The sequence below is a fragment of the Electrona antarctica genome (genome assembly GCF_951216825.1).
Source record: "Electrona antarctica genome assembly, chromosome: 12".
NCBI classification, from domain to species: domain Eukaryota; kingdom Metazoa; phylum Chordata; class Actinopteri; order Myctophiformes; family Myctophidae; genus Electrona; species Electrona antarctica.
In genome coordinates, this window is record NC_136793.1 from 32420490 (window position 1) to 32446956 (window position 26467).

Here is a 26467-nt window from a genome sequence, read left to right on the forward strand (position 1 = left end):
ATTTTGTGAAGAGTTAAAAACAAAACAATTGAGTTGAAGTTATTCACATTTTAGAAATTGCCTGACCAAAGGCAACTGACTGCAGTCTTATCCTGCAGAACGTCTTGTTCGACTGTAGGCTAGCCTACTTCAAAATCACAGCCGTGGGAATATTTACCATTCAAACATCTGTGGGTGGCCAAGGCAGGGCCACCGTATAATTGCACATGGGGATGCCGTGCCGTCACTGCGCCTTTTTCCGAGCGTCTGCTATGTCTCTTTAAACGCAGGCAGTGCTGTTTTGTGTGCGTCGTGCGGCGCGGTGCATATCCGCAGGATTTGACAGACGCTTTTTGGGAACGAGAGAAAAGACAGGTCGATCATCACGGCAACACGCTGCCTGCATCAAATCGGACAGTCGACTGCGACTCTGACCTAAATAGATTAACGGGGCGTTTTAAAGCCTGGGACATGTGTTTGTGGTGTGGAATTTTGTCATCTGCATTGCTCCGTTTTCCTCTGGGAACGTAGTGGTATCTGCGGAGCGCGGACGCGCTACAGCCTACAGCGGGTTAATACATAGAACTGGAATTGATAAACTATAGTCTTCAAGCAAACCGTTTGAAATCTAGTTAACCAGCAATGATCCTATATAATCATGAAGATGAAGATGTGTTGAATTGCCGTGAAGATTAAAAACATGTTTGAGAGATGACCATCGATATCTGAGTTGCATTTTGTGAATTTGGAACCATCACATCATCTGCTGAATCGGATCTCTACAAGTTAAGGTATCGTACCAAATATTTTCTCTAAGAGATGCATTGAAATGTTAATGTTCGACAACCACAGCTAACAGTTTAGGGCGGCTGAATTAAATTATATTAGCTACTCAACTGCCGTTGCGGGTTTTCATCAACCGAACCAACCCCGATTTGTTTTTATGACATGGAGAATCTTTGTAATTGGAAATTATTATGAACAAAACGAAACGATAGCAGGCCATTTTTTGTTTGTTGTCGGCTACTGCTGGAAAGACGGGTTATACATTCTGTCCGGAAAGATTCACAATGTATTGACTATAGGATGCCATTATTCATTCGGAGTGTTTGGAGAATGTTTGTGTAATAAATTTGTATGGTGCCTCTCAAACCTCACTAAATTGAAACGGCTTGCTTGAGCAAAATTATAGGTTAGGCTAAGTTACTTGCCTTGCGAATCAGTACATTTCACTTATTACTCACCAAAGTGAGAAGGTGATGGACTTTCATAGCTTTTATAGCTTCCTGCTTAAACCAGCGCTGCCAATCAAGCTCAGGAAACAGGCAAAATTAACCTGCATGCCTCGATTTGTTTTTCTTAGCTTTCACACATTTGATAAAGCAACAACTCAGGGATATCGCAGATATGACTAGGCTATACCAAATTACCTATAGGCCTGGCTATAAATGTGAGAATAAATCACTGGAATGTTTTCAAATCACGGATATTCATTATTGTAAGCATGGGATGATGGGAGGTCATGCATGGATTTGGCAAGACATGCTTGTCTGCAGATTTCAGCCAAGAAAATATAGGTTACACATATAGGCTAGGCTATATAGTCTGTAGGCTACCCTTTTCTTTTTTTTTAATAACCAACTTCCTAGCTCATCAGCTCATAACTTTATTGAACTGACTAGCCTACCATATGGAACCCATCAGCATCCAAGCAGCATGTTCCCCTGAGCACAATAGAGCCAACATGTTGAGGGTTTAAAACAGCATTGGCTGAATAGATCATTAACCAAATTCATTGATTATGGTCGATGATGTGCTGGACTTATATGGTGGTGTTGCAGCAAGTAGAACTATAGTTAAAACAGTACTTAGGGTTTTGCAGCCTTGCAAGTTGCACCCAAGCCATTAATAACTAATGGGTAAAAGTGTGGGAGCTCACCTGCTGCAAAGAGAAGTACGCACATCTCAAAAAATGTCTACAGGTGCTGAACAAAAAATATGTACATACAAATATGTTCTTGAGCTCCCAGGTTTTGATGAATAGACAACGTTGTGGGTCTTCGTCAGGTATGAGTTCAACACAAGTAGGTATGTTATATACAACAGGCAGCAGGGGCTAGTCCACAAGAACAGCTCCCCTGCTTCAAACACTGTACACACTTGGTAGGCCTTGTGTAGGCTATATATATCCAAGTATCTGGCAGTAAATAGGCTATGACATTCTGATTCTTCTGATTCTTTCATTCATTTTAAACGGTGCTAGCAGTGTGCTGGGCCGTGAAATGACCACCACAAGGTGGGAACAGACTTCTGACATATACTGTGTGCCTGTAATTGTGGCAAGAAGTTACAAATTCATCTGTGTATGTGATAATTTCCCCTTTGTACACACAAACGTGTGCATAAGCCATCTTTCATGATATTATGCAGCGTTTTCTAATATGTCCTGTGTTATTTAATTATGTATTAATGTCTGATGCTCCATATGGTGTGTGCTTTTTCTGTGAAGCATGCCACAGAATTGTAAGACAAGAGCTATTTTTGTCCTAATTTTGATGTGGAATTGAGATGAGATTATCAAAGACAGACTTAGCTCTTAGTAGACTGGGAGGCTTAAAAGTGCCTCAGATATGAAGCCGCTTCTGGTGCTATTGGATGACCAAGCAGCACACTGAGAAGGCTTTTATTTGAGTTCCTTCAGAGCTTGTGCCTTCCTTATCTCTTCATCCTCTTGGCAACCTCACAGTGACATGTCAATGTCATGGATCATAATCAATGGCCACAGGCTTCACAGACTTAAAGGAATTAAAGCTTATTTTCTTGTGGTAGTCATTGCTGTGAAATAACACCAGAATAGTGCTGGCTGTATGTATATTGAATGGTGTACTTTCTTGTGATAGGCCTATATCATCATCAAGAAAGGATGCCAAGATCCTCATTAGAGCTGGTATAAAAATAGCAAGGCTATAAAAACTAAGCTGACGACGAGGGCAGTGAGGTGTTGGAATTGGAAAATGTCTCCTTACTTTTACCTAGGTATTCAGTTATCACAATCTCCACAGTATGCATGGAGTTGTGAAACAGCATGGGGCTGCACCTCTCTGCTCTTTCTTTGATACAGGAAGTGGGACTGAGCCCAAGGGCAGGTGGTATTAGAGTGAGGCTTCAGGGCCTATACTGGGTCCTCCAAACTAAACAGTCAGCAAAAACCAATCAAAATACAAATATGCAAAACCAAAAGCAATAAAGTAAATTAATTAAAGTAATCAAAGCAAACAAAAATCTGGTAAAACCCAGTCTCTGTGCCAATATGGTACAGTGAGAAAAACAGTGGAAGGTTATAGGTTAGTTGTCCTCCTACAATAGATCACATAATACATCTGGTTGACCCTCAATACAAATTACATTATACAAAATATAGCAAAATGACAATATACCAAAACATACCCATGCAGACAATATACTCACTGTGGATGTGGTTAAACAAGGAAAGAACTTGGAGGCTCTGGAAGTACAGAGGATACATTAGACAGTTGACACACATTGTCTCCATGTCAAAAGCATCTCAGCTCAACACCGAACTCTGTCAATAGAATATAAAATGTCACTAATTGAAATATATCCCCGTAGGCCTGGGCCGTGGCTCAGCGGTCCTGGCACCTTGGCTGGTGATCCAGTCTGGCAGTGTGCCGCGGGCTCGACTCCCTATCCCGACGGCCTTTACTGCATGTCACCCCCCCCCCCCCCCCCCGTCTCTCTCCCCATTTTCCTGTCAGCCTACTGTCTTAAAAAATATATAAAATAAAGGCGAAAGCCACAAAAAAAACCATTAAAAATAATTATATATATATATATATATCCCTGTATAATCAAATTGAATTATCAAAGTGTCAACATTTGTTTGAGGTTTTATTACCAGGCTGTACACCCCATAGCCTCCAGGTCCACAACAAACACTCAAAGGCTTCTGCCGCTTCTGGCCAAACATGAGGCCTTCTTCTTCTTCTTCGTGGGGTTTTATGGCGGTTGGCATCCAAGTAGTTGCATTACCGCCCCCTTCTGTTGCCATTACTTTACTATCGGCTTCCACACATTTTACTTTGTCTAACAAAAATACAAAAACTACTAAACAAATACTAAATACTAAATAACTAGATGTTATAGTCATCTTACTCCGGTCCCGGAGTAGGCATGAATCCCTCGCCCTCCCTCAACACATTGTCCAGGGCCTCTCCACTGACGTCATCCACCTTCAAAAATCTCCTTGCTGCTTCCAGGATCATCTTTATTCTTTTGGATTTTCCTTTGATAACATGAGGCCTCAAACCTGGCCTCATACCTTTTATGCAGTACCCTTAAAGGGGCAGTGCTACACAAGTAAGACATCACAGTACAGGGGTGTACTCACAGATTTTAGTAACTTAAATTGTATTAACATACTCATACAGATTGTTTTACTTTGTCCTGGATTTTAGCTTTAACAGTAATCAGTGAAATAGCTATAGGTCTACATATGTGAATGCTTTTGTTTTTCACTCATAAACGTGATGAATATTTAACACAGGCCTAAATTTCAACAGCCACTTTACAAAGTCAGCCTACTCTAAATAGGCTAGTTATTTGTCCATGCATTCATCTTCAGTAGACTCGACCAGATGTGTCTTTACAGGTCTTTTTGTAAACGTTTGTAAACGTATCTACTAAAAGTTTTTCCCAAATTGCATTTGTTAAATTTACCAGCCGTCTTATCGGTGGGCGTGTTTAATACACTCAGGAACAATGACAGTCAATGTCCCAGGTGTGGCATCACTTCTGAACTTCAGTTCTGAACTTCCAAATGTATACAGATGTATGCCTCTCAGACCAATGTAAATGGTCCAACACTAACAGCTCTGGGGAGTCAGAGGGCTAGCCATGGTGCATATGAATGGGTGGGTCTATGTACAGTATGTGTGTGGGAAGGACAATGGCACCACAGATAGATAGTGTAGATACTGTAGCTCATAAGCGTCTTATGTGTTTACAGACACCTCCTTTGCTGGGGAACCCAATGACTCTTATTGCTATGGATGCTATCCAATGCATCTTCATATCGAACAAACACACAAAAGCACAGCATTGCTGTGAATGTCCATTCAAAAACATCACATAGATAAGGCACGTTCCCTATGATTCATGGTTGCATTTGTGATAGAGCAGCTTCAGTTTGAACATCACAACTGTAATTGCTCAACTTGAAATGTAGATTTGCTTGCTTGTGCCTTCTTGTAGTCAATCTCAGCTGCTCAATGAGGCCTCTGTTTGTGTTAAGTGGCTGGGCTCTGTTTTCTGTACCTGCATGGTTTAGCAATGGGGCGCCACAGGGCAACTCCCATCCCTTTAAATAGAGACTTTTAGTTTACAGTCTCCGCTTTCACTAAATTGGTGGATAAAGAACATCGTTACTGGCGCCAGTGTGATGCTCAGAGAGTTATTTAACTTTGGCCAATGTTTGCCCCCAAACCAAAGCCCATTGATGTTTTACCCACAATTTTAAAAGCCCAGTTATTTTAGTTGAATTATAGCACATTCTGCAAATTAATTCCGCCATTAAAGTGATTAGTAATAGCTTCATAGGCTGATGAACACTGGAGCATGAGGGGAAAAGACATATTATTTGATGAGTATTTTGTCTTCTGATATTTTGTGCTCTATGAATATTCTATTTTCTAGGTCGCTCTTGGACGAGCGCTCCAGTGGTGTTTCCAGTCATCTCAATCCTCCATGCATCTGGCTAGATTGCCAGTACATTCCGCAGCATACAGCATCTTTCTTTAGTATGTCCCAATTCGTTGCTGTGAAATGCCCTCATGATTGATGACTGGGAGGTCCTGGTGACTGACTAGCCTCATTCTTGTGGATGCTAATCTTCTCACTCACCTTTAACCCCCCATACAGATGCTTGTTGGTAACATTCGTTCTGCTAGATGTGTACAGTTCATGCAGCATTCTAGTGTAGCATGGATCCATCCGAGGACTTCTGCATGGCAGGATTCAGGGTCCAGCATTCACAGCTATTTAGGTGAATACTGTGAGGAGGCAGATTGTCAAAACCATGTCCCAATTGAGACGAAGAAGATTAAGTAAGTAAGTGAGGATGGCCGCCCTAATGTCACAGAGGTTAGCGCATACGGCAACACAGAATAATGACCAAAACATTTTTCTTGGTCATTGGGCATGCAGTTTTTTTTAAAGGTTTCTTTAGGTTTATGAATTTGACATCAACATGATGTCCCATTACATAGTGATCTCCTAGTTTTTAGAACATCCTCTATGTTATTGTGATATGTGACTATATACATCTATACAGATTGTATTACGAAGAAGTAGATTTGGAAGGCAATAGTTTTCGATATGCCCTGTTCCCAGTACAGCAGGATTCTAGGAATGATAAAGGCAGTACAAGTGGAGCCCTCTCTGGGTCTGTCATGTTTCAGATCTCCCTCATGCTTACTGGGCCCTAATGAGGCTGCCACAAATATGTGTCAATTTGAAGTACAAAATCGAGATGCATCCCAGACTGTTCCATCATATTATCCTCATAGGCTATTGCAGTGCAGTTATCACCACCAAGTAACTGGAACGAGTTAAATTACTAAACTACACTTGGATATGCCCTACTGGGAGTAAGTCATTAAATCATAACATTCCCATGATAATTCTGTGCTCTATAATTATGCCTACTGGGATTTCATCTGAAAGTTGTGAAGCAGTAGCCAAGCACTGTATTTATATAACGTTCATTTCGGTAAGGGCGTCCATTATTACACATAGACCTACAAGTTCTTAATCTCCAGCTCTGGAAGCATCAAATTGGCTGAGTTTAAGTCTGGTTAAGACTTTGATAGGGGCCCCGCTTCACAAAGGCTAATAGTCTAGTCTCCATCTGCCAGTGAATCTCCAGGTTGGCAGTGGCACGCTCGGTCAGCCACAAGTCTGTCTCTATGGCACGTCAACATTCATCAGCTCCTTTGTCGGTGACTGCATGTGTCTTTGCTGGGTTGTAGGGGGGGGGGGGGGGGGGGGTACAATGACTCAGCTCCAGAAACTTTGCAGTGCTTCACTGACTCCTGGTTCAAGCGTCCCCTTGTCTGCCAATCACAGCAATTTACATGAGGCCTTGCTTGCTGCAAGGTTAGACTGAGGCCAAAACACCGGTGGCATTCTCTGCTGTGTAAGCTTCTCTATGCAGCATTACAGTCATGGGGAAACACAGCCTTGGGCTGGTTGGAAGGATTATAGTAGTGGTGAAAAAGGATCTGTGTCTTCCAATGCTTTAATCAGGCTTCGGACTCTAAGTGCCTAATCTGTGTTTTAAGTTTAAATAAGATTTATTTAAATTCCATTTAATGGAACATTGGCCCTGGTGGACAGAAGTGCATTATAATCTGCAGGGAGAAGGATGATTGAGAGCATGAATTCAACATTGTACTGTACACAGTCACTATTAATTGCTTTCTTTTTCATTTGCGTTTGCATCTTTACACACACACACACGCACGCACGCAAACACGCACGCACGCACGCACACACACTCTCTCTGGCCTCCCACGGGTTGTTAATGGAGGACAAGAATACTGTGAGCATGTCTTATTTTATTCATGTACTGTAGGCAAGGCTGCACCACTGAGGCTTGCTTTCTCCAGCAGTCACGTGTCTGTATACACACAATATTAACCTCTCTTTGTTGTCGCACGCACGCACGCACGCACGCACGCACGCACGCACGCACGCACGCACGCACGCACGCACGCACACACACACACACACACACACACACACACACACACACACACACACACACACACACACACACACACACACACACACACACAGCGCATATATTATCTTATTCCCCAGTGTACGCTCAGCTAATGCAGAAGTGTCCCTTACCCAATTTCCTTGTTGTTTCATGAAAACCAACAGCAACCTTAACAGCCTGCGGTTAAGGCCAAACATATACAGTACACACATTCATTTTTCTTCCAGTCAGAGAAAAAATAGCCTGTGTAATATAAATTTGATACTGTATTGTTGAATTGAGTTGTTGATGGGCCCAGGACACTTCTTTTGCAATGTACCGGTTATTGGGTATTAATATCAACTATAGTATTCACCATGATGTTTGAAAGGAAATGAAAGAACAGACTAAAGGTGATCATAGACAGACAACGGTGGTCTGAATATATACTCTACAACAAAGTCAGATGCAAATACATAATTTAGCGGATTCGAATGCCATCAATGCATTGAAAGGGACAAAATCACGTTTAATCAGAGCATTCAATGCTCCAGTAGATGCATCTACTGACCTACCGCGAGGTTGCATTCTGCGTTGATCACGGCTATTGTTTTGACAGCTGCGACGCACGTTGTCCAACATTATAACCCTAACACTAAATCTTACCCTAACCCTAACCTCAGTCTTAACGGCCACGTAAGTCCCCTAACCTCATATCAGTTGTAATCGGCCACGTAGTCAGTTGACAACGCGTGTCGTCGCTGGTAGATGTGATCAACCGCACAGAATGCAGCCTACTGAGATCTGGTAAGTCAGTAGACGTGTCTACTGGAGCATTGAATGCTCTGATTAAACGCGATTTTGGCCTTTTTCAATCCATTGATGGCATTTAAAACGGGTGAATGCAAAGAGGTGCCGAGACTTTTGGTGCTGCATGCCTGTTTTTGTGTCCAGAATTGCATGATGCTGATGAGACCCCATGCTTCAGTGGCCATTTTACAAGAGATACTTGCAGTGCACCCTATCCCTGCCTTCCACTAGTCAAATGGGTGCATCCTGTCAATTGCTCTCAGTTCACTGGTTAACGGGACCAATACTCTGCCTTGCATTTCAGATGATTCTGCACGGAAAGAAAAACAACTCTTATGTAATCATTATCTGGTTAACAGGACCAATACCCCGCCTCGCATTTCAGATATACTGATAGAAACCTTTTGACATCTAGACAAATACATTGTATATACCATAATCTAAAATATGCAAGCCAGTACTCGATCAAAAGCCAAGCATCACGCCTGCAGGGCGGAAATTGTGAGAGGTTTGGTGTGCTTCAGCACTGGGACAACAAATAAAATAAGGTGGCATCAGGTGTATTACCACTGGAGAATGAGGTGAATCAGCGCAATTCAGTTGATTGATTGATTTCTTTTTTGAGCACAAAATAGCTGAATGTTCTCCTAATCCCTGTTGCTTCTAACTTTGCCTCATGCTGAGACAGCAACATGTTTTAACAGGATGTATTGTTTGATGTAATCCTAGCATTTGGTGCACTGTGGATTTCCCCAGACAATTGTGCATGCTGTAATCCTCCCATTTCTATTTACTTTAAACATCATATTTAAGCATTTCTGCTTTATTGCTGATAGTGACAGTGACAGAGAGACAGGAAATTCCAGGAGAGAAACGGGGGGGGACATGACATGCAACAAAGAGCCTTGGGTTGGTTTCGAACCCATGTAGCTGTGGGAAGGACTACAACCATATTTTTAACACACGCACATGCGCTCACACGCTTGCGCGTGCGTGCGTATACACACTGAATGCACTCTTACTAGGTGAGCCCCTCTGGCCCCCTCATATCTATTTATTTGAATGTGCTGCAAAACATTAAGCTGTCTAACATGCATGTATATGCGGTATATGGGATTGTGTTATAATCAAAAAAGTAGGCTAATTGTATTTGATTGATTGAATACTTTATTAGTCACAAATGTAAACAGTACAGAGTACAGTCAAACTCTAAAAGGACATCACTGGAAAAAGTCCTTGCGGTCTTGTTTCCATTCAGGTCCCGGGTATTCGATTCATAATGTGAATGTGCCATTTCAACTGATCAACATCCAGAGCAACTGTAACTAAAGGCCAATACATGCTCCTTCCCATGTCTCCTTCCAGCATCTGAAAAGATTTGTTTCAGACAGGCTTTGCGAACTAGTCCAGAGAGTCAGAACTAGTCCAGAGAGTCAGGACATGAAAGACGTCAATTTGTAGTTAATCTCTCAAGAACAGATTCCAAAGAAAACAAACAGCAGAGGGTGCTGTTTTGTTTGTTTTTTGCCGATGGGCTCCCAGATTGATTTGTAGTTGACTCCCTTTCGGAAGGACAGGAGCATGCATTGTGTAGGTCAAGTGCAAGGCCATATTGTAAATAAATGCTACAAGGAAAGGAAGGTTTTGGCCAAAGGGAAGTAAAGATTTATGGACACTGATGTCTTGAGATACAGCTGGCAAGTTTAAGCCTTATATCAGCATAATATTATCCACGTTTAAAGTGTGTGTGTGTGTGTGTGTGTGTGTGTGTGTGTGTGTGTGTGTATGTGTATGTTATGAAGTAAATACATAGTTTATTATTATATTTTAATGTTTATGTAATCATTTCAGGAAGAAGACTTTTTTTTAGTCAATGTTTTCAGTGCCAGGTGAACAGTACAGTAGTACAGTAGCTCTAGGCCATAAATACTTTAGTGATTTACCCATACAGGTGAGTGGTCTGTAAATTATTAATTGGAGTGGTTCAAAAATACATTCTATACACACCATCAAGGCATCCTTGTATAATGATGGTAAACAGTCACTATTTGACAAAGTTAAGCATCCTTCTCTTGTGTGTAACTGTTTAGTTTCCTGTTTGTCCAAGATGGAAAAACAAAGTAGGTTCTTCACAGTTAATAAATAACTGCATTTCTGAGTTTCTAAGTTGCTACTTACGAGTTAGTGTTTCTACACTTTTCAGTGCATAGTGGTTCCATGGTCAATCATGTGCTGCTGAAAATTGCCTTAATTTCTGAGCAATCCATGTGAAGAGGCATTTCCTATTTCCCTCCTTGTGTCTTCCATTTCAATGACTATACAATCCTGACGAAAAGCAGAGAACAATGAAATTCAGAGGAGAAATGGGCACATTCTCTTTTAATTAAAGTAGAGCAATGCTCTGTGGTTAGTGGAGGTGGGGGGAAGAGAGCAGGAAAGATTCTTGAAAGAATACAGATATTCTGGGCCCTGAATGAAGATCATTGTATGGTTGGACAGTGGAGGATCATTCGATCTCCCATTGACAGCCACACTCTATCCAGCAGAACTGCAGAATAATTACTTCTTTTTTAGAGAGGCATTAGAGAGGGCCAATTCAGTCCATTGTTTTCCCAAATGTTCATCTACAATAGATAACCAAACAGGAACTGGAAGCAGTGGCGATTGAGAGTGGGCCTGAAACACACACAGCCATGGAATCTGAGCTATTTCTCCATATTTTAGGGCTCCATGGTGGCACATACAGTAGAGTTACAGTTGGGTGCCACCGATATTGTCCCTTATCATTTGACCCATTTAGGCCTGACCTCAAAATTTTAAAAAATCCTTCTAAATCCTCCAGTTTTCTGAAATAAATATTTTCACGATTTTTCAAAAATAGCAGACCTACAAGCTCGTAGCGCGTCGTGGCGCGCTATGAGCTTGTAGATCTGCTATTTTTCAATAGCTAAATTATAACAATGTTTAAAACACCAAAAGGGGTTCCCGCCCAAAATGGGTTAACTGTCCTTTTGCGCAGATCACGCAAACCTCAGCAAAAAGAAAAGGACAATATCGATGGCCTCCAACTGTATAAAAGCGTGACAGAACTATCCCTTATTGTCAATGAGAGTTTTTGTTCTGTGCCTCTCTCAAAGTGTGAAGGTGTAAGGGTTGCCCTGCCGGCATTCTCCCACTCTCCATCTCACTCTTCCTCCCATGGACACAATTTTAATGCTCTATTCTGTGGAACAAAAAGACTGCTGATTCAGCTTATGTGGAAATAGTCTGTGCAGCCTCCTGTTTTGATCCTGCCTAATTGCACTTCTCTGCTCTTGGGTACTTTCTGCAATCAAAGGAAAGCTATTAACATTGTCCTCCCTTTTCCTCCATCCACCATATGCTGTGGAGATATTCATGTTCACCAGTAAAGAAGTTTTGCTTCATTACAGCACTATGGCTTAACATTACTATGCACTGGTTGAAAGAGAGGATTACAATATTTTGTGTCCCTTTAATTTATGTCTTCTCTTTCAGAATAAAAGGTCACCAGTGTGCTTAATGGACCATTGAGTATTATAAGGATTACAATGAGATTTTGCTCTGCCACTCTGGGCTTAATATTTAATCTTTATACAGTGTGCCTAAAACCTCTTCCTCTGATTGGACTATTCTCGTGTGCCATTGCCAAATGCATGGTCATTTGTAATTAACCTTAGGCCTTTGCAAAGTTTAAAATGGTGGTGCCAATGAAAGCATTTGCTTCTTGGCAACATTAATCAGTCCACACTCATCTCTCATGAAGAATGAAACGGATGAAAGAAAGTTGTTTAAGTGGGAAGTTTTCATCAATTTAATTAATCAAAGATATAGCAAATAGTACCCACCCCAGAGCCAAACGTCAGCTATACACTAAGGGTTTTCAGTAATCCGCTTTTGAAGTCTGCATGCTTGAGGAAGTTGTGGTTGCCACTACTTAACGGACTCGTAAGTTACAAGTCCATAACTGAAGATAACGTTGCAGTATTATAATGTAGTGTTTCCTCACATTAACAATGTTATGAATCATAACTTCAAAGTCAGCATTCATTCATCTTGGAATGTGAGAGATGTATTTTGTCTTTTGAATAAAATACACATTTGCTTTGGTTACACAGTAGGGTACATGGCATACATTCATGAATTAATTCAGTGCAATGTTAAACGTCTTATTTTGAAAGCTTTGAAAACGGAGAAACAAGAAGTGGAAAATTGCTATTATATGTAACATGTCCCGTGAATGTTATTTAATTCACCCACAACGTACATTTTGTAACCAGCGATCATATCGTTTATAGCAAATCAAGCTTGTTTTGATGAAAAACGCAGCCTGGAAGAAGAACTTCGTTCCCATAGACAGCATAAGCCTGCAGACTTTTCACTTTCCTGGATTTTTTCATGGCATGGAGTGTTACAGGGATACAGGCTACAAGTTGTGAACTGTAATCAATCAAAAAAAGTGTCAAAAGACGATCTCGGTGGCAAATGAGTTAAGTGTTATAGGCATTATCTACTTATGAGTTCATCATGATTGTGATCCTTGAAATAAAGTGGTGAATTGGTCTTTATTTAGAACTAATGTACTGTATGTTGTGTTAATGATTAAATATTAAGTATAAGTAATGATAAAAATCAAGTATTATCAGCATTAGCTACTCAAAAGAGTTTGTGTTAATGGCCACTCAAATAAAGGTGTGAACTATTTGATTTAGCGTATTTGATCATCATTATCAATTACATTATCAGATATTCGTAACAAATGTATATAAGTAATATATAATCTGACATTATACGTACATTAGTCTTAAAGGGGCATCATTTCAGCACCATTTCAAGGGCCACAAACACGATGTACTCATGAGCAGAAAACTTCAACCCTATAAACATCATTGATTGGAGTCCCCCAGGGGTCTATATTAGGTCCCTCCTTTTTCCCCCGCTACACCAAACCTTTCAGTAAAATCTACTACTTTTCACTGAATGTTTGCCCCAGTATAGGGTTCATGTGTTCAATCTAGAAAGTTGACAGCATAACACCCTTGGCTTGAGCGTGGAAAGTTAATCAGTTCTTCCTTGCATCCATGCCCAAAGCTTTCCACAAAGTTTTATGCAAATCCGTTCGTACATTTTGGAGATATCCTGTTAACAGACAGACAAACAGAATTGGACGAGGACCCCCCGTCCAACTCTGTTGTTGGAGGTAATGATGTATATCAGTTAATACATGCTTTTTGTGCTGTTGTGGGTTGACTTTGGTTAAGTTCATTAGTTAGAACTAGTATTAATGTGTTATTTATTAGGATTTGAATATGGCACTTGAATATGGCACTCTGTACATTTGTAATGTATTAATGGAAGAATTAATGCAATCTTAAACATGATAAATTATCGTAGTTTTTGTCTTCGACCTTCTAGGAGAATAAGTTTGTCCATACAGTAAGTTGATATGTTTTTCTACCTAAAAGTGGCAGGGCCATATCAACATGCAGGCAGGTTTGTGTCAGTGTACAGGTGTGTGTATACTAGTTCACAGTAGGTATAGGGTCTAGTATACAGTATATGTGGAGTATACAGTATGTGATTGTCTCAACAAAAGATTTGATGGCATTTTTCGCAGTTACTGTATGTACAGTAATTATTGCAGATTCTACATTTAATTAAAGCCATTACAATATTATGTAGAAACGTATAATAGAACTACTAATTGTAATAGAATGAAGTGCACATGGTCATGGACTATAGTGCATAATATAGCATAATGTTTGTTTGCGGACTGATAAAGAAGTCTTTATAGCAAGTGCCTATGCCAGCTCTTTTCGAAGTTGCTGTTTAAGCTTCAGAGGACCCACAACTATCTAGAATGTCTCCGCTGATGAGCTTCCAGATTCAGAGGCTTTGAGTGGTCGTTAGTAATTAATTGTCTCGGGTGCCATACCAATCATTATAGCCGGCACACACCAGGATCAGCCACCGGTCAAATTAAAATGGTTGGCATGAAGTTGAGAAGCCAGGGCTCCAGCACCCGTTGCGGCAACATTGGCCAGATACAAAAGCAAAGAGAAGTAATTGGTTTGGCACATTGACACAGTGGCACACAGCACTGGTCATGCACTCATCTAAGAGCTGCCATCTGTGTTGGGTGTGTTGCTGTTTTATCACAGTGTGGTGTGGTGTTAGTTTGGTATCTAATAGATCATTATGACCATTTTCATTTCTACATCTGTATAGCATACTGTTTTAATAATATATTGTGTCAAGGAATTCCTGCCTGCCTTCATTGTTTGGATCATGCCCAGTGGCGTACGCAGGAATTCACTTAGTAAGAGACCACACCTTCGCTCAACAGTTTATTGAATGATAAATGGGGGGAGGAGGGGAACCCGGGATGGGTGAGACTCAGGGTGGGGGAGTAGTCTCGGGAGAGGACGCTGTGTATGCGCGCTCGGAGAGCGGACGTCTCTGCTCCGGAACTGCCCCGGGTTCCTGAAAGAGAAGGAGAGAAGTGTGATTATGGAGATGGAGGTGGAAGGGGTGGATGGAGGTATTGTTCTAGACCACGTAGGCAGTGAGAACGGGTAGATGTCGGCGCACAGTTGTATTTATACTGTGGTGATTGTGGCAGGATTGGCCAGGTGATAATGAAAGGCAGGTGAGTTTGATAAGGAGGGGAGAGTGATTGATAAGGAGGGGGGAGTGGTTAAGGTCGAGCGGAAGGAGGCCTCTTCTCCCGAAACTGCGTTGTATAAATACAACTTCCCTTAATTAGTGGCTAGGCCTTGTACGCAGCACACATTTGAAAAAAATCAATTACCGGTAATTAATTAATTCTTATTTTCCCCTTCAATTTCCTCAGAATATGAAGTCAGGTGTCAGGTGACAGGTGTCGCGATGTCACGTGGTCCCTTGATCGCCTGATATTGTTTTTTTTCACACACACACACACACACACACACACACACACACACACACACACACACACACACACACAGTTAGTCGCAACTCGCCACAATATTCCAAATCAAGCAATCATGCTATAGCATAGCAGCAGATAACATGGGGACACAATAAATGAAAATCCATGCGACAAAAAATATAATTATGACGTTTGATGTCTTCAATCACGTAGGCTAATCGAGGGCAGACGCTGTTGTGGAGTTTGCCGGCTGGCAAGGTGAACCCCTCATGTTACAACTCATCCGGGGATTCCCCTGATATCAGCAACTTCCAATCTCGTTTTTTTCAAAAACTTTGCATTAGACGTTTGGCATTGTGAGGCTAACATTTAGGCTACTCTCAGAGATGCATATCATTTGTATTTAATCATAAACAATATACACAACATATACAAACACCCCAAAAACACGTTTTCGGGGTGAAGAAAAACGTATCTGCCGCATTCTAGAAACACCAAATCACACACCGTACATAATCATGGCACATTTGCTGAACAGGTGATGTACACACATGCATACACATGCACGCACAAGCGTTCACTCGCTCGCTTGCTCGCTCGCTCACTCACTCACTCACTCACTCACTCACTCACTCGCTCGCTCGCTCACTCACTCGCTCACTCACTCACTCACTCGCTCACTCGCTCACTCACTCACTCACTCGCTCACTCGCTCACTCGCTCACTCGCTCGCTCACTCACTCACTCACATGCAAATAATATGATACGCACAGATATACTATAATCTACTATGCAGCGGCACAGTATAATGCTAAATCCATATTTGATTAAATGCTTTCCTCTATACATAATCTAATGGTACCTACACACAAGCTTTATTTCTGACCAGTATCAGAGGGAATCCATCAACCCACAGTCAAATGGATGCCTGTATTCCAAGGGTCTGACTCTAAATTGTCCCATCAGCTGAGTTTGCATGACGTACAGCAGGGGACATGCAAACCCCTCATTGTAGATCTGACGTAAACATGGACAGTGTTATCACTGGGGGAAGAATGTGATCTTTAGCTTGATTTGATTTAACAAACACAGCTATGCACACTGGCAGGCCAAACACTCCAGGATAGCGGAAAGACGGGCCCCAGGGTGAGGGGAAGGTCAGGGTTGTTAAACAGGACACTGCCGCTACAGCACGCCATTAACCCTTATGTTGTCTCTGTCACAGCAATAGACCTACCTGGATCCTTGTTGTTAGTCTACATAACCATATTGTTACAGTATTCAACTCTGATGGATGGATGGATGGATGATTATATTTTGTCATTGAACACAAGTGTACAACAAAATGATCTTATAATTACATCAATTCAATGCAGAAAAAGTAATAGGATTCATATATGTTATGTAGTATATTTTCTATACTGATCACACATACAGTATAGTGAGGAAGAGAAACTGAGAGAGGGAGAAGAAATTGGAGAGAGTGAAAAGATTGGAGAGAGACAGAGAAGGACAGAAGATTCATGAACAATTTCCTCTCCTGCTGACAGCTGGCGCCAGAGCACCTGATACCCTCTTGTTCTTGTCCTTGTGAGTTCTAAACGTTTGAGTGCTGCAACAATGAGTGTGTTTCCGCTCTCCATTACGGTTAATGACTACTATCAGTAGAGACCAGAAGTTACCTCACTCGCCTGTTGAGCCCACCTTCCCCTTTCCAGCCCCCAGTGTCATCTCACAGCAATGTTATTTTACTGTTATCTGTTGTATTCCTCTGTCATGTTGGGAAAACGACTGCCAAGTCCAACACAAGCCATGGGAGGGTCTTGAGTCCATCTAATGTAACTCAGCTGGAGGGAATTGTGCTGGGGAGCTGAAGGTCTAAAAGTTTAAAAAGCCTCACCCAGTTTCTCAAGAACTGAAAGGAGTGAAAGGGGGTCCTTTTTTGGCAACCTAACGACAAAGGAATGGAAATTAAATACATATGGACAATTCAAGCCAAACCACATATTTCATTCTCTCCATGGGAAAATAGCATTCTGGGTTTGGGATCTGTCTTCTCCAGTGTTCATACTGTATCATCTTGACATTTGCAAAGGAGAAATATTTTAGAGTAATGCAGTAACAGAAGGCCTGTTTGTCCTTCCAAATTATTCCAAGTGATGCTTACATATATTGAGGAAACAAAGCCTCTCTTGTGTCTGCTATGTACATTAGCATTCGGTTATTTCTTTATTGACTATTGACAGTAGTCATACTCAGTGTCATGAAATCACAACACTTGGTGTGGTGGGAAACAATCCAGGTCCTGTGGGAGGGAGTGCGTCATACCGTAGGTGAGTGTAGCCCGAGCAGGCATGGGCCTGTTCCTGGTCAATAAATCCCAGGGTAGATATGGAGCATATTTATGGACTGACCCACAGCACTATTTGCCCATGGCGCAAGCTGAGCTGGCTGTCGTCCTGGCCGGCAAAGATTAACTTTGACACCTACCCCCTCCTAAATCCACTCTGATTAAATATTTGCTGGCTCATTTAATATGAATGTGAATTAATGACCAGTCAGTGAGTTTACGTCTGCTCCACTTGAGTAATGGCCACGATTTGGGTACCAGAACCCCACAGCACCTTCAATCCCTGGTGTGCCTTACTTTTTCTTATTAATTTTAAAACCCTTCAAATGTCACATTGTGACTTTCATCCAAAATTCTCCCTTTGCAGTGCTGGAAGTTCATAAAGTTCAGCTGCACTGCTGTCAGCAGTGAACACAAGTATGGGGAAGTTATGACCACTGATCTTAATGTGCTGCACTGCAGACTTATGGGAGAGCTGCCTGTATGCTGGCCTCCACTCTGATGAAAGAAGCCATACAAACCCAGTCTGTGCCTCACTGTCTACTCTGAAACTTCTGAAGTGTGTGTGTGTGTGTGCACACACTCACGTTGCTGTTATTTGATCCTGCAAATTAGTCCTGAGTAGAGTTCAATTTCATTTTCGTTTGTTAGCGCACATAAATAATTAAACTAAGCCCTGTTTGTCAGTCTACTATATATGTGTTACACTGTTACCTGTGTCTGAAGGAGAGTGTGTGGTCAGATGTGTTCGCGTAGCCAGACGATCAGAGATCTCTGCCTAGATATGTCAGGGGAAATTTCATTGGACACCAGAGAAAACCAGCAGTAATGCCTACTGCTTTGAAACCCAATCCTGATCTATCGATCCCATATCTATCGATCCCCATGAAGTATTTGCATTGGTTCTTTCTGTGGAGCTTTTTGAAAGTTTTCCACACAGTTTTAGCCGATTCATTGAATTTAGATATCACCAGACATATCAGTAGGTGGAGATCTCTGATCATCTGGCTACGCAAGACTAGTCCCTATGTAACTTTCTCCATAATCTATCCTTATATACAATTGAAAACATGTCCCCAAAAGCACGCACAGGAACAAAAGGCACCAGCTACTACGTCACTGACACGCTGCAACACGCTGCAACACACACTGCAACAACACACTAACACGACACAGTCTTACCCTCCGCGTCGATCCACGGCTATCTCCTCATGTCGCGCCGCACGCCCACAGTCAACAACACCCGCGTAAAAACTGTCATTGCACTGCCACTACAGCCGCCTCCCGTCCACACTCACAAACAACATCAATATCAATAATAAACACAAACACGCCACAAGCACCGACACCCCCGCCTAATTTGTTGCCAGGTCTATGAAAACAAGCCCAGAAAAAATGCCATTCAACACGCTACTTACAACTCGCTTACAATTCGCGGACCTGGCAACACTGCATCCTGTTTTCCCATTGGCTACGGTTGCTACAACACGCATTTGCACTGCATCTTGGGAGCAACACAGCTTAATGTAGGGGTCACCGATTGCTGTGCTACATCCCCCTCATGTCCTCACCACCCCGTTCGGCTACACCACACACACTCACCTACACAATTCTCCACATGCAACACAGGGCCCTTATTGGCTAGCCCCCTCACATGGCGATCCCCACGCAACAAAACACAGCCAGCCACACACACACACACCCACCCACACACACACACACAACGCCCACGTTCGGAAATATCGCACTGAGCGCACTGTGCAAACCTGGCGTGGTACAAGCGGGACAAACCGACGCGCAAATATCGACACGAACAACAACAACACTACACGCACACGCGCGCGCTGCAACAACACACAGCTACGTCCAGTGTGTGTGTGTGTGTGTGTGTGTGCGTGCGTGCGTGCGCGGGGGGGAATTTGGATCGCCTCGCGATGCAGTGAAAATGCCACTACACTACACAGGGCTCGACAGTGCGACTAGGTACTCGCATTTGCGCCTTACAACATCACCGTGCGAGTTGTAACATTCACTTTGAACCACCGGTGCGACTACACAATCCGAACTTTAAAGCTACAACTTGCGCAGTTTACATCCACAAGAATGTGTCACTCTCTCGGTTCTGCACCGCTGCTGGAGAAGTATAGCACTGTCGCAGGCAGCGCCACTAATCCCCCCCCCCCCCCCCCCCCCCCACACACCCCAGAGACGGAGGAGAGAGAAGAGAGCGAGAGAGACAGAGAGCACACACGTGAGTCCTGCAAATTATATTGACCCAATATTAATTTGTACAACCTAGCAAAGCATAAGATATCATGCTTTGGAGAATAGGCTGGTCTCTCTTTTTACAAGACATAAGCCATTGCATACAGCTTCTCAACCCTTTTAAATTTCAAGGACCCCCATAACTCTGAGAGTAAAACCAAATGGACCCATAAGAGTCCCATTTGATTCCATTTGTACAGTATCACAGTTAAACGTTATAACAGAGTCCATTTGGTTCCATTTGTACACTCTCAGAGTTACAGACCTGTAGGGTCCACTTGGTTCCATTTGTACACTCTCAGAGTTAAAGACCTATAATGGGTCCATTTGGAACCCCCTCAAGGAACCATGAGGGTCCCTGGATCACACCTTTGACAGCCACTGCTTTAAATCTATACATAACTAATATAGAGCATATTTGATCCATTTATTGTTATGGATAAGAACAACAACACTACACGCGCGCGCGCGCACGCGCTGCAACACAAAACAGCTGCATACAACGCGTGTCACTGTGGACTTCTGTATCTGTGGACTTCTGTATCGCAACGCGGGGCAACGCAACTCTGGGATGAGCGGGCCGAAGGCCCGCGAAATTCTAGTATTTTTACAGACAGAACTCTACCTACTGTAACTGTACAGATAACGGATCCTGTACGAGGGAGAAGGGTTACAACTCCTCTAAAAGCTACACCATATATAATCTATTGTGCATGCTTGCTAATGACCAATCAATCACTATTCAATCAATCAAACCACAGGTCCTCAACCACAGGGGGACAGACAAATTACTGTGTGTGTGTGTGTGTGTGTGTGTGTGTGTGTGTGTGTGTGTGTGTGTGTGTGTGTGTGTGTGTGTGTGTGTGTGTGTGTGTGTGTGTGTGTGTGTGTGTGTGTGTGTGTGTGTGTGTGTGTGTGTGTGTGTGTGTGTGTGTGCAAAGATAACCGTTTAGACTGATTTAGAAGGCATTTGTAGAATGAATTACTTACACACTTACATTAGGCTAGATTTAGTTCATGGAATTCATATTCCCGGTTTAGGGGTGAGAGCTGTCTGCTCTAATTGATTATGCTTTTTTGAGCACCTGCTCGTCATATATATGACTCAGGCCTCATTCACACGTATCAAACAAATGTTCGGTCGTTTTTTTGTTTTTTTTAAGGCCACCACAATGCTTTTCCAATGGGAGTCACATGGTTTGATGGGGGGGGGGGGGGGGGTGGGTGGGCATAACACCACCAGCAATCAGCAATCAAACACAAATGTTTGGTCAAACCATGTGAAAAGCATTGTGGTGGCCTAAAAAAACAAAAAAACGACCAAACATTTGCTTGATTGGTGTTTGATACGTGTGAATGAGGCCCAAAGGGTTGTTTCTGTTTAGAAAATGAGCAATTCTGGGAAACTGTAAATGTGATTGCTAAACTGTACAGTTTAATGATGATGTATGATGTTGGTGTGAGTTGACCCACATGACGCCATAAGGGGCAGAATAATAAAACTACAACTTTTTGGGGTTGCTCCATAAATAAAGTTGGGCAATAACAATAGTCTGGTTGCCCTGTTAGGCAACCGCACTAATCAAAAGCCAATGATCCATTTCTCCTTGAGGGTCTTGGATGCTTCCTGGTTTTCTAGGGGGTAAAATGGACAGGCTGAGAGACAGGCTGGGGGCTGGCTGGGTCTTGTGGTGGGCTAAGTTTCAGGTAACAAAAGTTTTTTTGTAGACTTTTCCTGAGGCAGACAGATTGAGATAACTCCAGGGGTGAGTGTCCCCTCGAATGTTCTGGAAAATTCCACGTCCCTGAAGTGTTGCATTACGCCTGCCCTCGCTCAGGTTTGTCTATCCTTGAACAGAGAGTCCTTTCAAAGTAATTACAGAAGATTAAGAGATGAGAATTCTGAATGGGGATTCCAACTAAATGTATTGAGTATAATAATAATTACATTTTTAAATGCAACATTATTTCCTGTTGCTAAAGTTTGTCGACCTAAAGCCCAAACCACACCAATGATTCACCATGCAACTCCTTGACTTGCAACATGCAACTACTGTATGTGCAACTACTTGCTACCATTATCCCCAATGGCAGTTGTAAGGAGTTGACTGGATTGGTGCGGTTTGGGCTTTAAAAAGCCTTCTAAATCCTGATCTAAGCTTTCTGAAAAACGATAGTATTTAATGGTGATGTAAAACAAACGGTGCCAACACAAACATTAAATGCCATCAACAATAAAGACACAATATGACGTAATGAGGGAAAATATGACGTACATTTTCCCTTCATTGTTAATGGCGTTTTTAAAACAAACCTTGAACTAAAAACAAACATTATATATATAGGAGGGGCAAACGCCCCTCAAAAACCGCTCTTATCAACGTACATCATCATGACGTAAAATAGACACTATGCCTATTTGCTCAGACACTATGACATAAAACTCTCCATTCATTGTCAATGGGAATTTAATGTTTGTTTAAGACGAAGTTTGTGGACGGTAATGTAAAGCTGTTAATTAAATAAAAGTATACTGTACGTGGCCGTCCTAAATGAGATAAGAAACTCTTGCTTCTTTATGAGGATGTGTTTTGCTTCTCTATGATGATTCTTTAAACCTTTGTCCCTTCAAGTGAACTTGGTTCAAATTCATTTAGAGAAAGATCTAATTGATGAAGATAACTGAAACTTGTTGATATCATAGCAAATAGAGTAAATACCAGACAATGCTGGGCTTCCATCAAAGTTATGTTATTCAATACTAGAGCGGTGCCGGTGGGGCCTCTACAGGGGAGCCCGTTGGGCACTGGCATACTTGGAATGATGCAAGTTGGAAATGAATGCCCCACCCAGATATTATACGTTGGAGCCTCTACAGCGGTGCCCGTTGGGCACTGGCTTACTTGGAACATGTATGTATGTAACATGGCCATTTGTCATTGGCTCATTGATAGCCCAGCCCTTACCTACCCTGTATTTAGACTTCCCCAAATGCTGCCACCTTTATGACTCTGATGAAGACCGCATAGGTTGAAACGTTAGTCGTTTTTGTATACTAGCAGCACCTAATAAAAAGGCTTAAAATATCTGTGCTGCTCCAGTGTCCTCACCTCCTTCTAAGTCTGTGTCCCTTTTATGCCCATACGTATATGGAGTTCTTTGTCAGGCATGCCCAAATATGGAGTCTATGCAGACGTCAGAATGATGTCAGAACAGGCCAGCTCCATTATGGACACTGGGCAGGGGCCCTGTCCAGAGCCTTTTGGGGCAGTTCTGACAACCGTGGGTCCGACCGACTCGCCACCGGGCACTGCACCCCCTGTGGTGGGGTGGAACGCGTTTTTCGAATTTGAAGTCGGTGTGGAGAACGGTTCTCGAGTTACAGTCGTACAGTCGTACAGACGTACAGACACACAGAGACTGCATTTATAGTTAGAAGATACTGGTTAGTATATTGTACAAAAGCTTAGCCATACATTTGCAGTGTTGCAAAGCAGATGTTGCTTCGTACTTACTTTTTCACTAAGCTGAATTTATGTTTTGTCTCTCTTTGCACCTGCAACATCACTTAGGTCTGTGGTTTTTCTTGTTCTCATTCTTTTTCTTGTTCTCATTCTTGCAGATGGTGAGTCATGACCTCCCTCCCAGATTGCACCAGTGAATGGCTGGTCACGCAAAAGGCGAGGGGAGCTCAGCCAGTAAATATAACCTTCATTAATCTGAGCTGAGGGAGAAAGTGCCACAGTAAAGCTGGAATGGCATCTCTGTAGGTTGAGGACTGGAGTGAAAGCGGTGTTCAGTGATCATCTTTCACTCTGAGCCACTCACCTTTCATGCCATGGCCCTGCGACTAGTGCTCGGGGCTGGGCTCTCAGAGGGAACGTAGACTCAACGAGGACACCGTCGTCTAGCACCACTCTCTGACTGACTGCACCCTTGGATAAGGACCTCAGCCTCATGAGCCTGAGCAGGCACACAAGAAACTGCTACTTGGTGTGACCTTCACGCAGAATTGGATTAAGATATTGCAGCTACTGCTCTCTCTACATTTTAATTGGCCTTCTGTGAGTTGCAATGCCTCTTTGAAGGGGACAGGGGGGGGCGACACGGCGGTTACGGTCTGCTACTTTATGAGTCTTCATCACTTACTGTGTGAATGCGTGATTAAGAGGCAGGGGAAGGCAGCATGGCCAGGCCTCTGCTGAAGATACAACGCTATTTCCGCAGGAAACCTGTGCGCTTCTTCTCCCTCATCCTCCTGTATCTGACAGCCGGCAGCCTTGTGTTCCTTCACGCTGGCTTCGTTGGGGAGAGCTCTTCGGGAGTCAGAGGAGGCCCAGTGGTTTTGGAAATAGGAGGCCGAACATCGCCCCCAGACAGCCGGGGGCTGGGTGTCATGGGTAGCAGGGTGATTAAGGAGACTCGCAGACCTGGTCGGAGGTATGGTCCTCCATGGATGAAGAAAGCCACACAGAATGGCCAGGACATCAGGGGCAGGGGGGGGGACTACACCAGCAGCTGGAACCGTGCCCTCAAAGGACGTAATGCCAAAGACACTGATGATGGAAGAGGTGGGTCATGTACTGCTAATGGTTCTCTGCCAGCAAACACTAGATGCACTTTCGCAATACTGCAGTGGTATTCATTTCATTTTGGCAAAATCCCCAGAGTTGCTATCAGAGCCTCCTCGTGCTTCTCTCAGAATCATAATATTTAAAACCTGTTTTGTTAAATATAACATTGATAGATGGTAAGATGCAACAATATGTTATATAGAAATTATAGATGCTAATTAATATAGGAAGATAAAATACATTTAATAGTTACATGCATGGGGCTGTAGAGTCTGCCTGCAGTGCTATAACTGAATGTGAAAAAGTGATCAAGTTGCTGTAGTATGATTTAACCTGGAACAGTAACTGCCTATACTTGCAAATATGTCTTTAAAATTAGGCAGTTAGTGACCTTTCACCTTTTAACTAACTTAAAGAGACATTCTGACACGCTAATCCATAAACTCCATAAAACAATTATTTATTGATCATTCTTTTCAGAGATGGTACAGAAAATTGAATTTGTGATGTGAATTTGTGATGTCATGATAATAATCAATACAGCCACACTATCCCCTCAAAAACATTTCATGATATACAAAAAAGAAAAAACAAACATTTTGGAAAAACAATAAGGTCAGAGGTGATACATTTGTGAGTGGTTCTACAGTCTATGGTGGTTGCGCATTGCAGGATAATCGGCTGAATGCCTGCTTTCCAAAGCAGATGGCTTTTTGAGCAGATATATCTCTAGTTTTGGGTAAAATTTAGTTGTGTTCACTTTTGTGGCCCTTAGTGTGTGTACCCTGTCTGCAGTAATTAACCTCTTGGAAAAAGAGCTGGCACTGCAGTGAAATGATGGAGACTCATTTAATGTTTTGGTTCCACGTGGCTCCCAGAAGCAGCTGGTGATATGCAGTGAGAGCCAGGAGAGATCAGTGCAGTGGAAACTGAGAGGCCTACTTCTCTCACAGGCTGTCAGGGTATTTCTCTTCACTCACCCATAATAATGTCAACATGGCTACTGCAGACCATTGTTGAACGGCTGCGACAGCAACACATTTGAATTCTCACCTGGATAGAGAGACACAGGAGAGTTAGTAGTAGTCGAGTATGCAGAATTTGATTTAATAATATTACAGCTATTGCATTCATAACATTGGAATAAATTGAATGCTAATTCAAATTATTTTTTAATAATATTTTTTATCCCACGATTTTGCAACCCATTTTTCACCTGGTGCTAATTGCCTAAGCTGTAATCCTAGGCACTACTCTCCCCCTGCCAACCTGAGGAACGGCCCAAGCTGAGGTCAGCTTCCTTCAATGCATGAGGAGTGAGCAGGCCGCTTCTTATCACCTGACGGGGGCGGGGGAGTTTCCCCGTTAGGACGTAGTGTGTGGAAGGAACATGTTATTCCAACCAGTTCCTTTCCCCTCCATCAGGCACCCCGGCTGGCCAGGGGAAGGCAGTATAGAGACCGGGGAGAACGTGCAAACTCAACACAGCTAACATAGTATTAAGCATACTCTTTCGATTATGGGTACACGGCACCCCCCGCACCCCCCAGTCAGCATCAAGCCTAATTTATGCTCCATCGTATGAAGGTGTTGTGTGCCGAGAATAGCAGACCACAAGCTCACAACGCGTCACATTCACATCAGAGTATGAATCGGTATGAATCAGGCTTCAGAACGTCGCCCTCCTCAGGCCTTAATTTATTTCCCCCTTTCCTCTTTCTCTTCCTGAAGTAGCCCCACAGGACCACAGATGAGTATGATGAAAGTGCAATTAAAGG

The 26467-nt window shown here is 42.6% G+C and overlaps 1 protein-coding gene across 1 annotated transcript in view; it reads left to right on the forward strand.

Moving 5' to 3' along the window:
- The first annotated feature begins 317 nt into the window (after window positions 1–317).
- wscd2 (WSC domain containing 2) overlaps window positions 318–26467 on the forward strand; it is a 43898-nt gene continuing 17748 nt past the window's right edge. The window contains exons 1-2 of the mRNA XM_079516537.1: window positions 318–770; window positions 23738–24686. Of these exons, the coding sequence (XP_079372663.1) occupies window positions 24302–24686 (385 nt within the window). The 5' untranslated portion in view covers window positions 318–770; window positions 23738–24301. The remainder of the gene's footprint in view (window positions 771–23737; window positions 24687–26467) is intronic.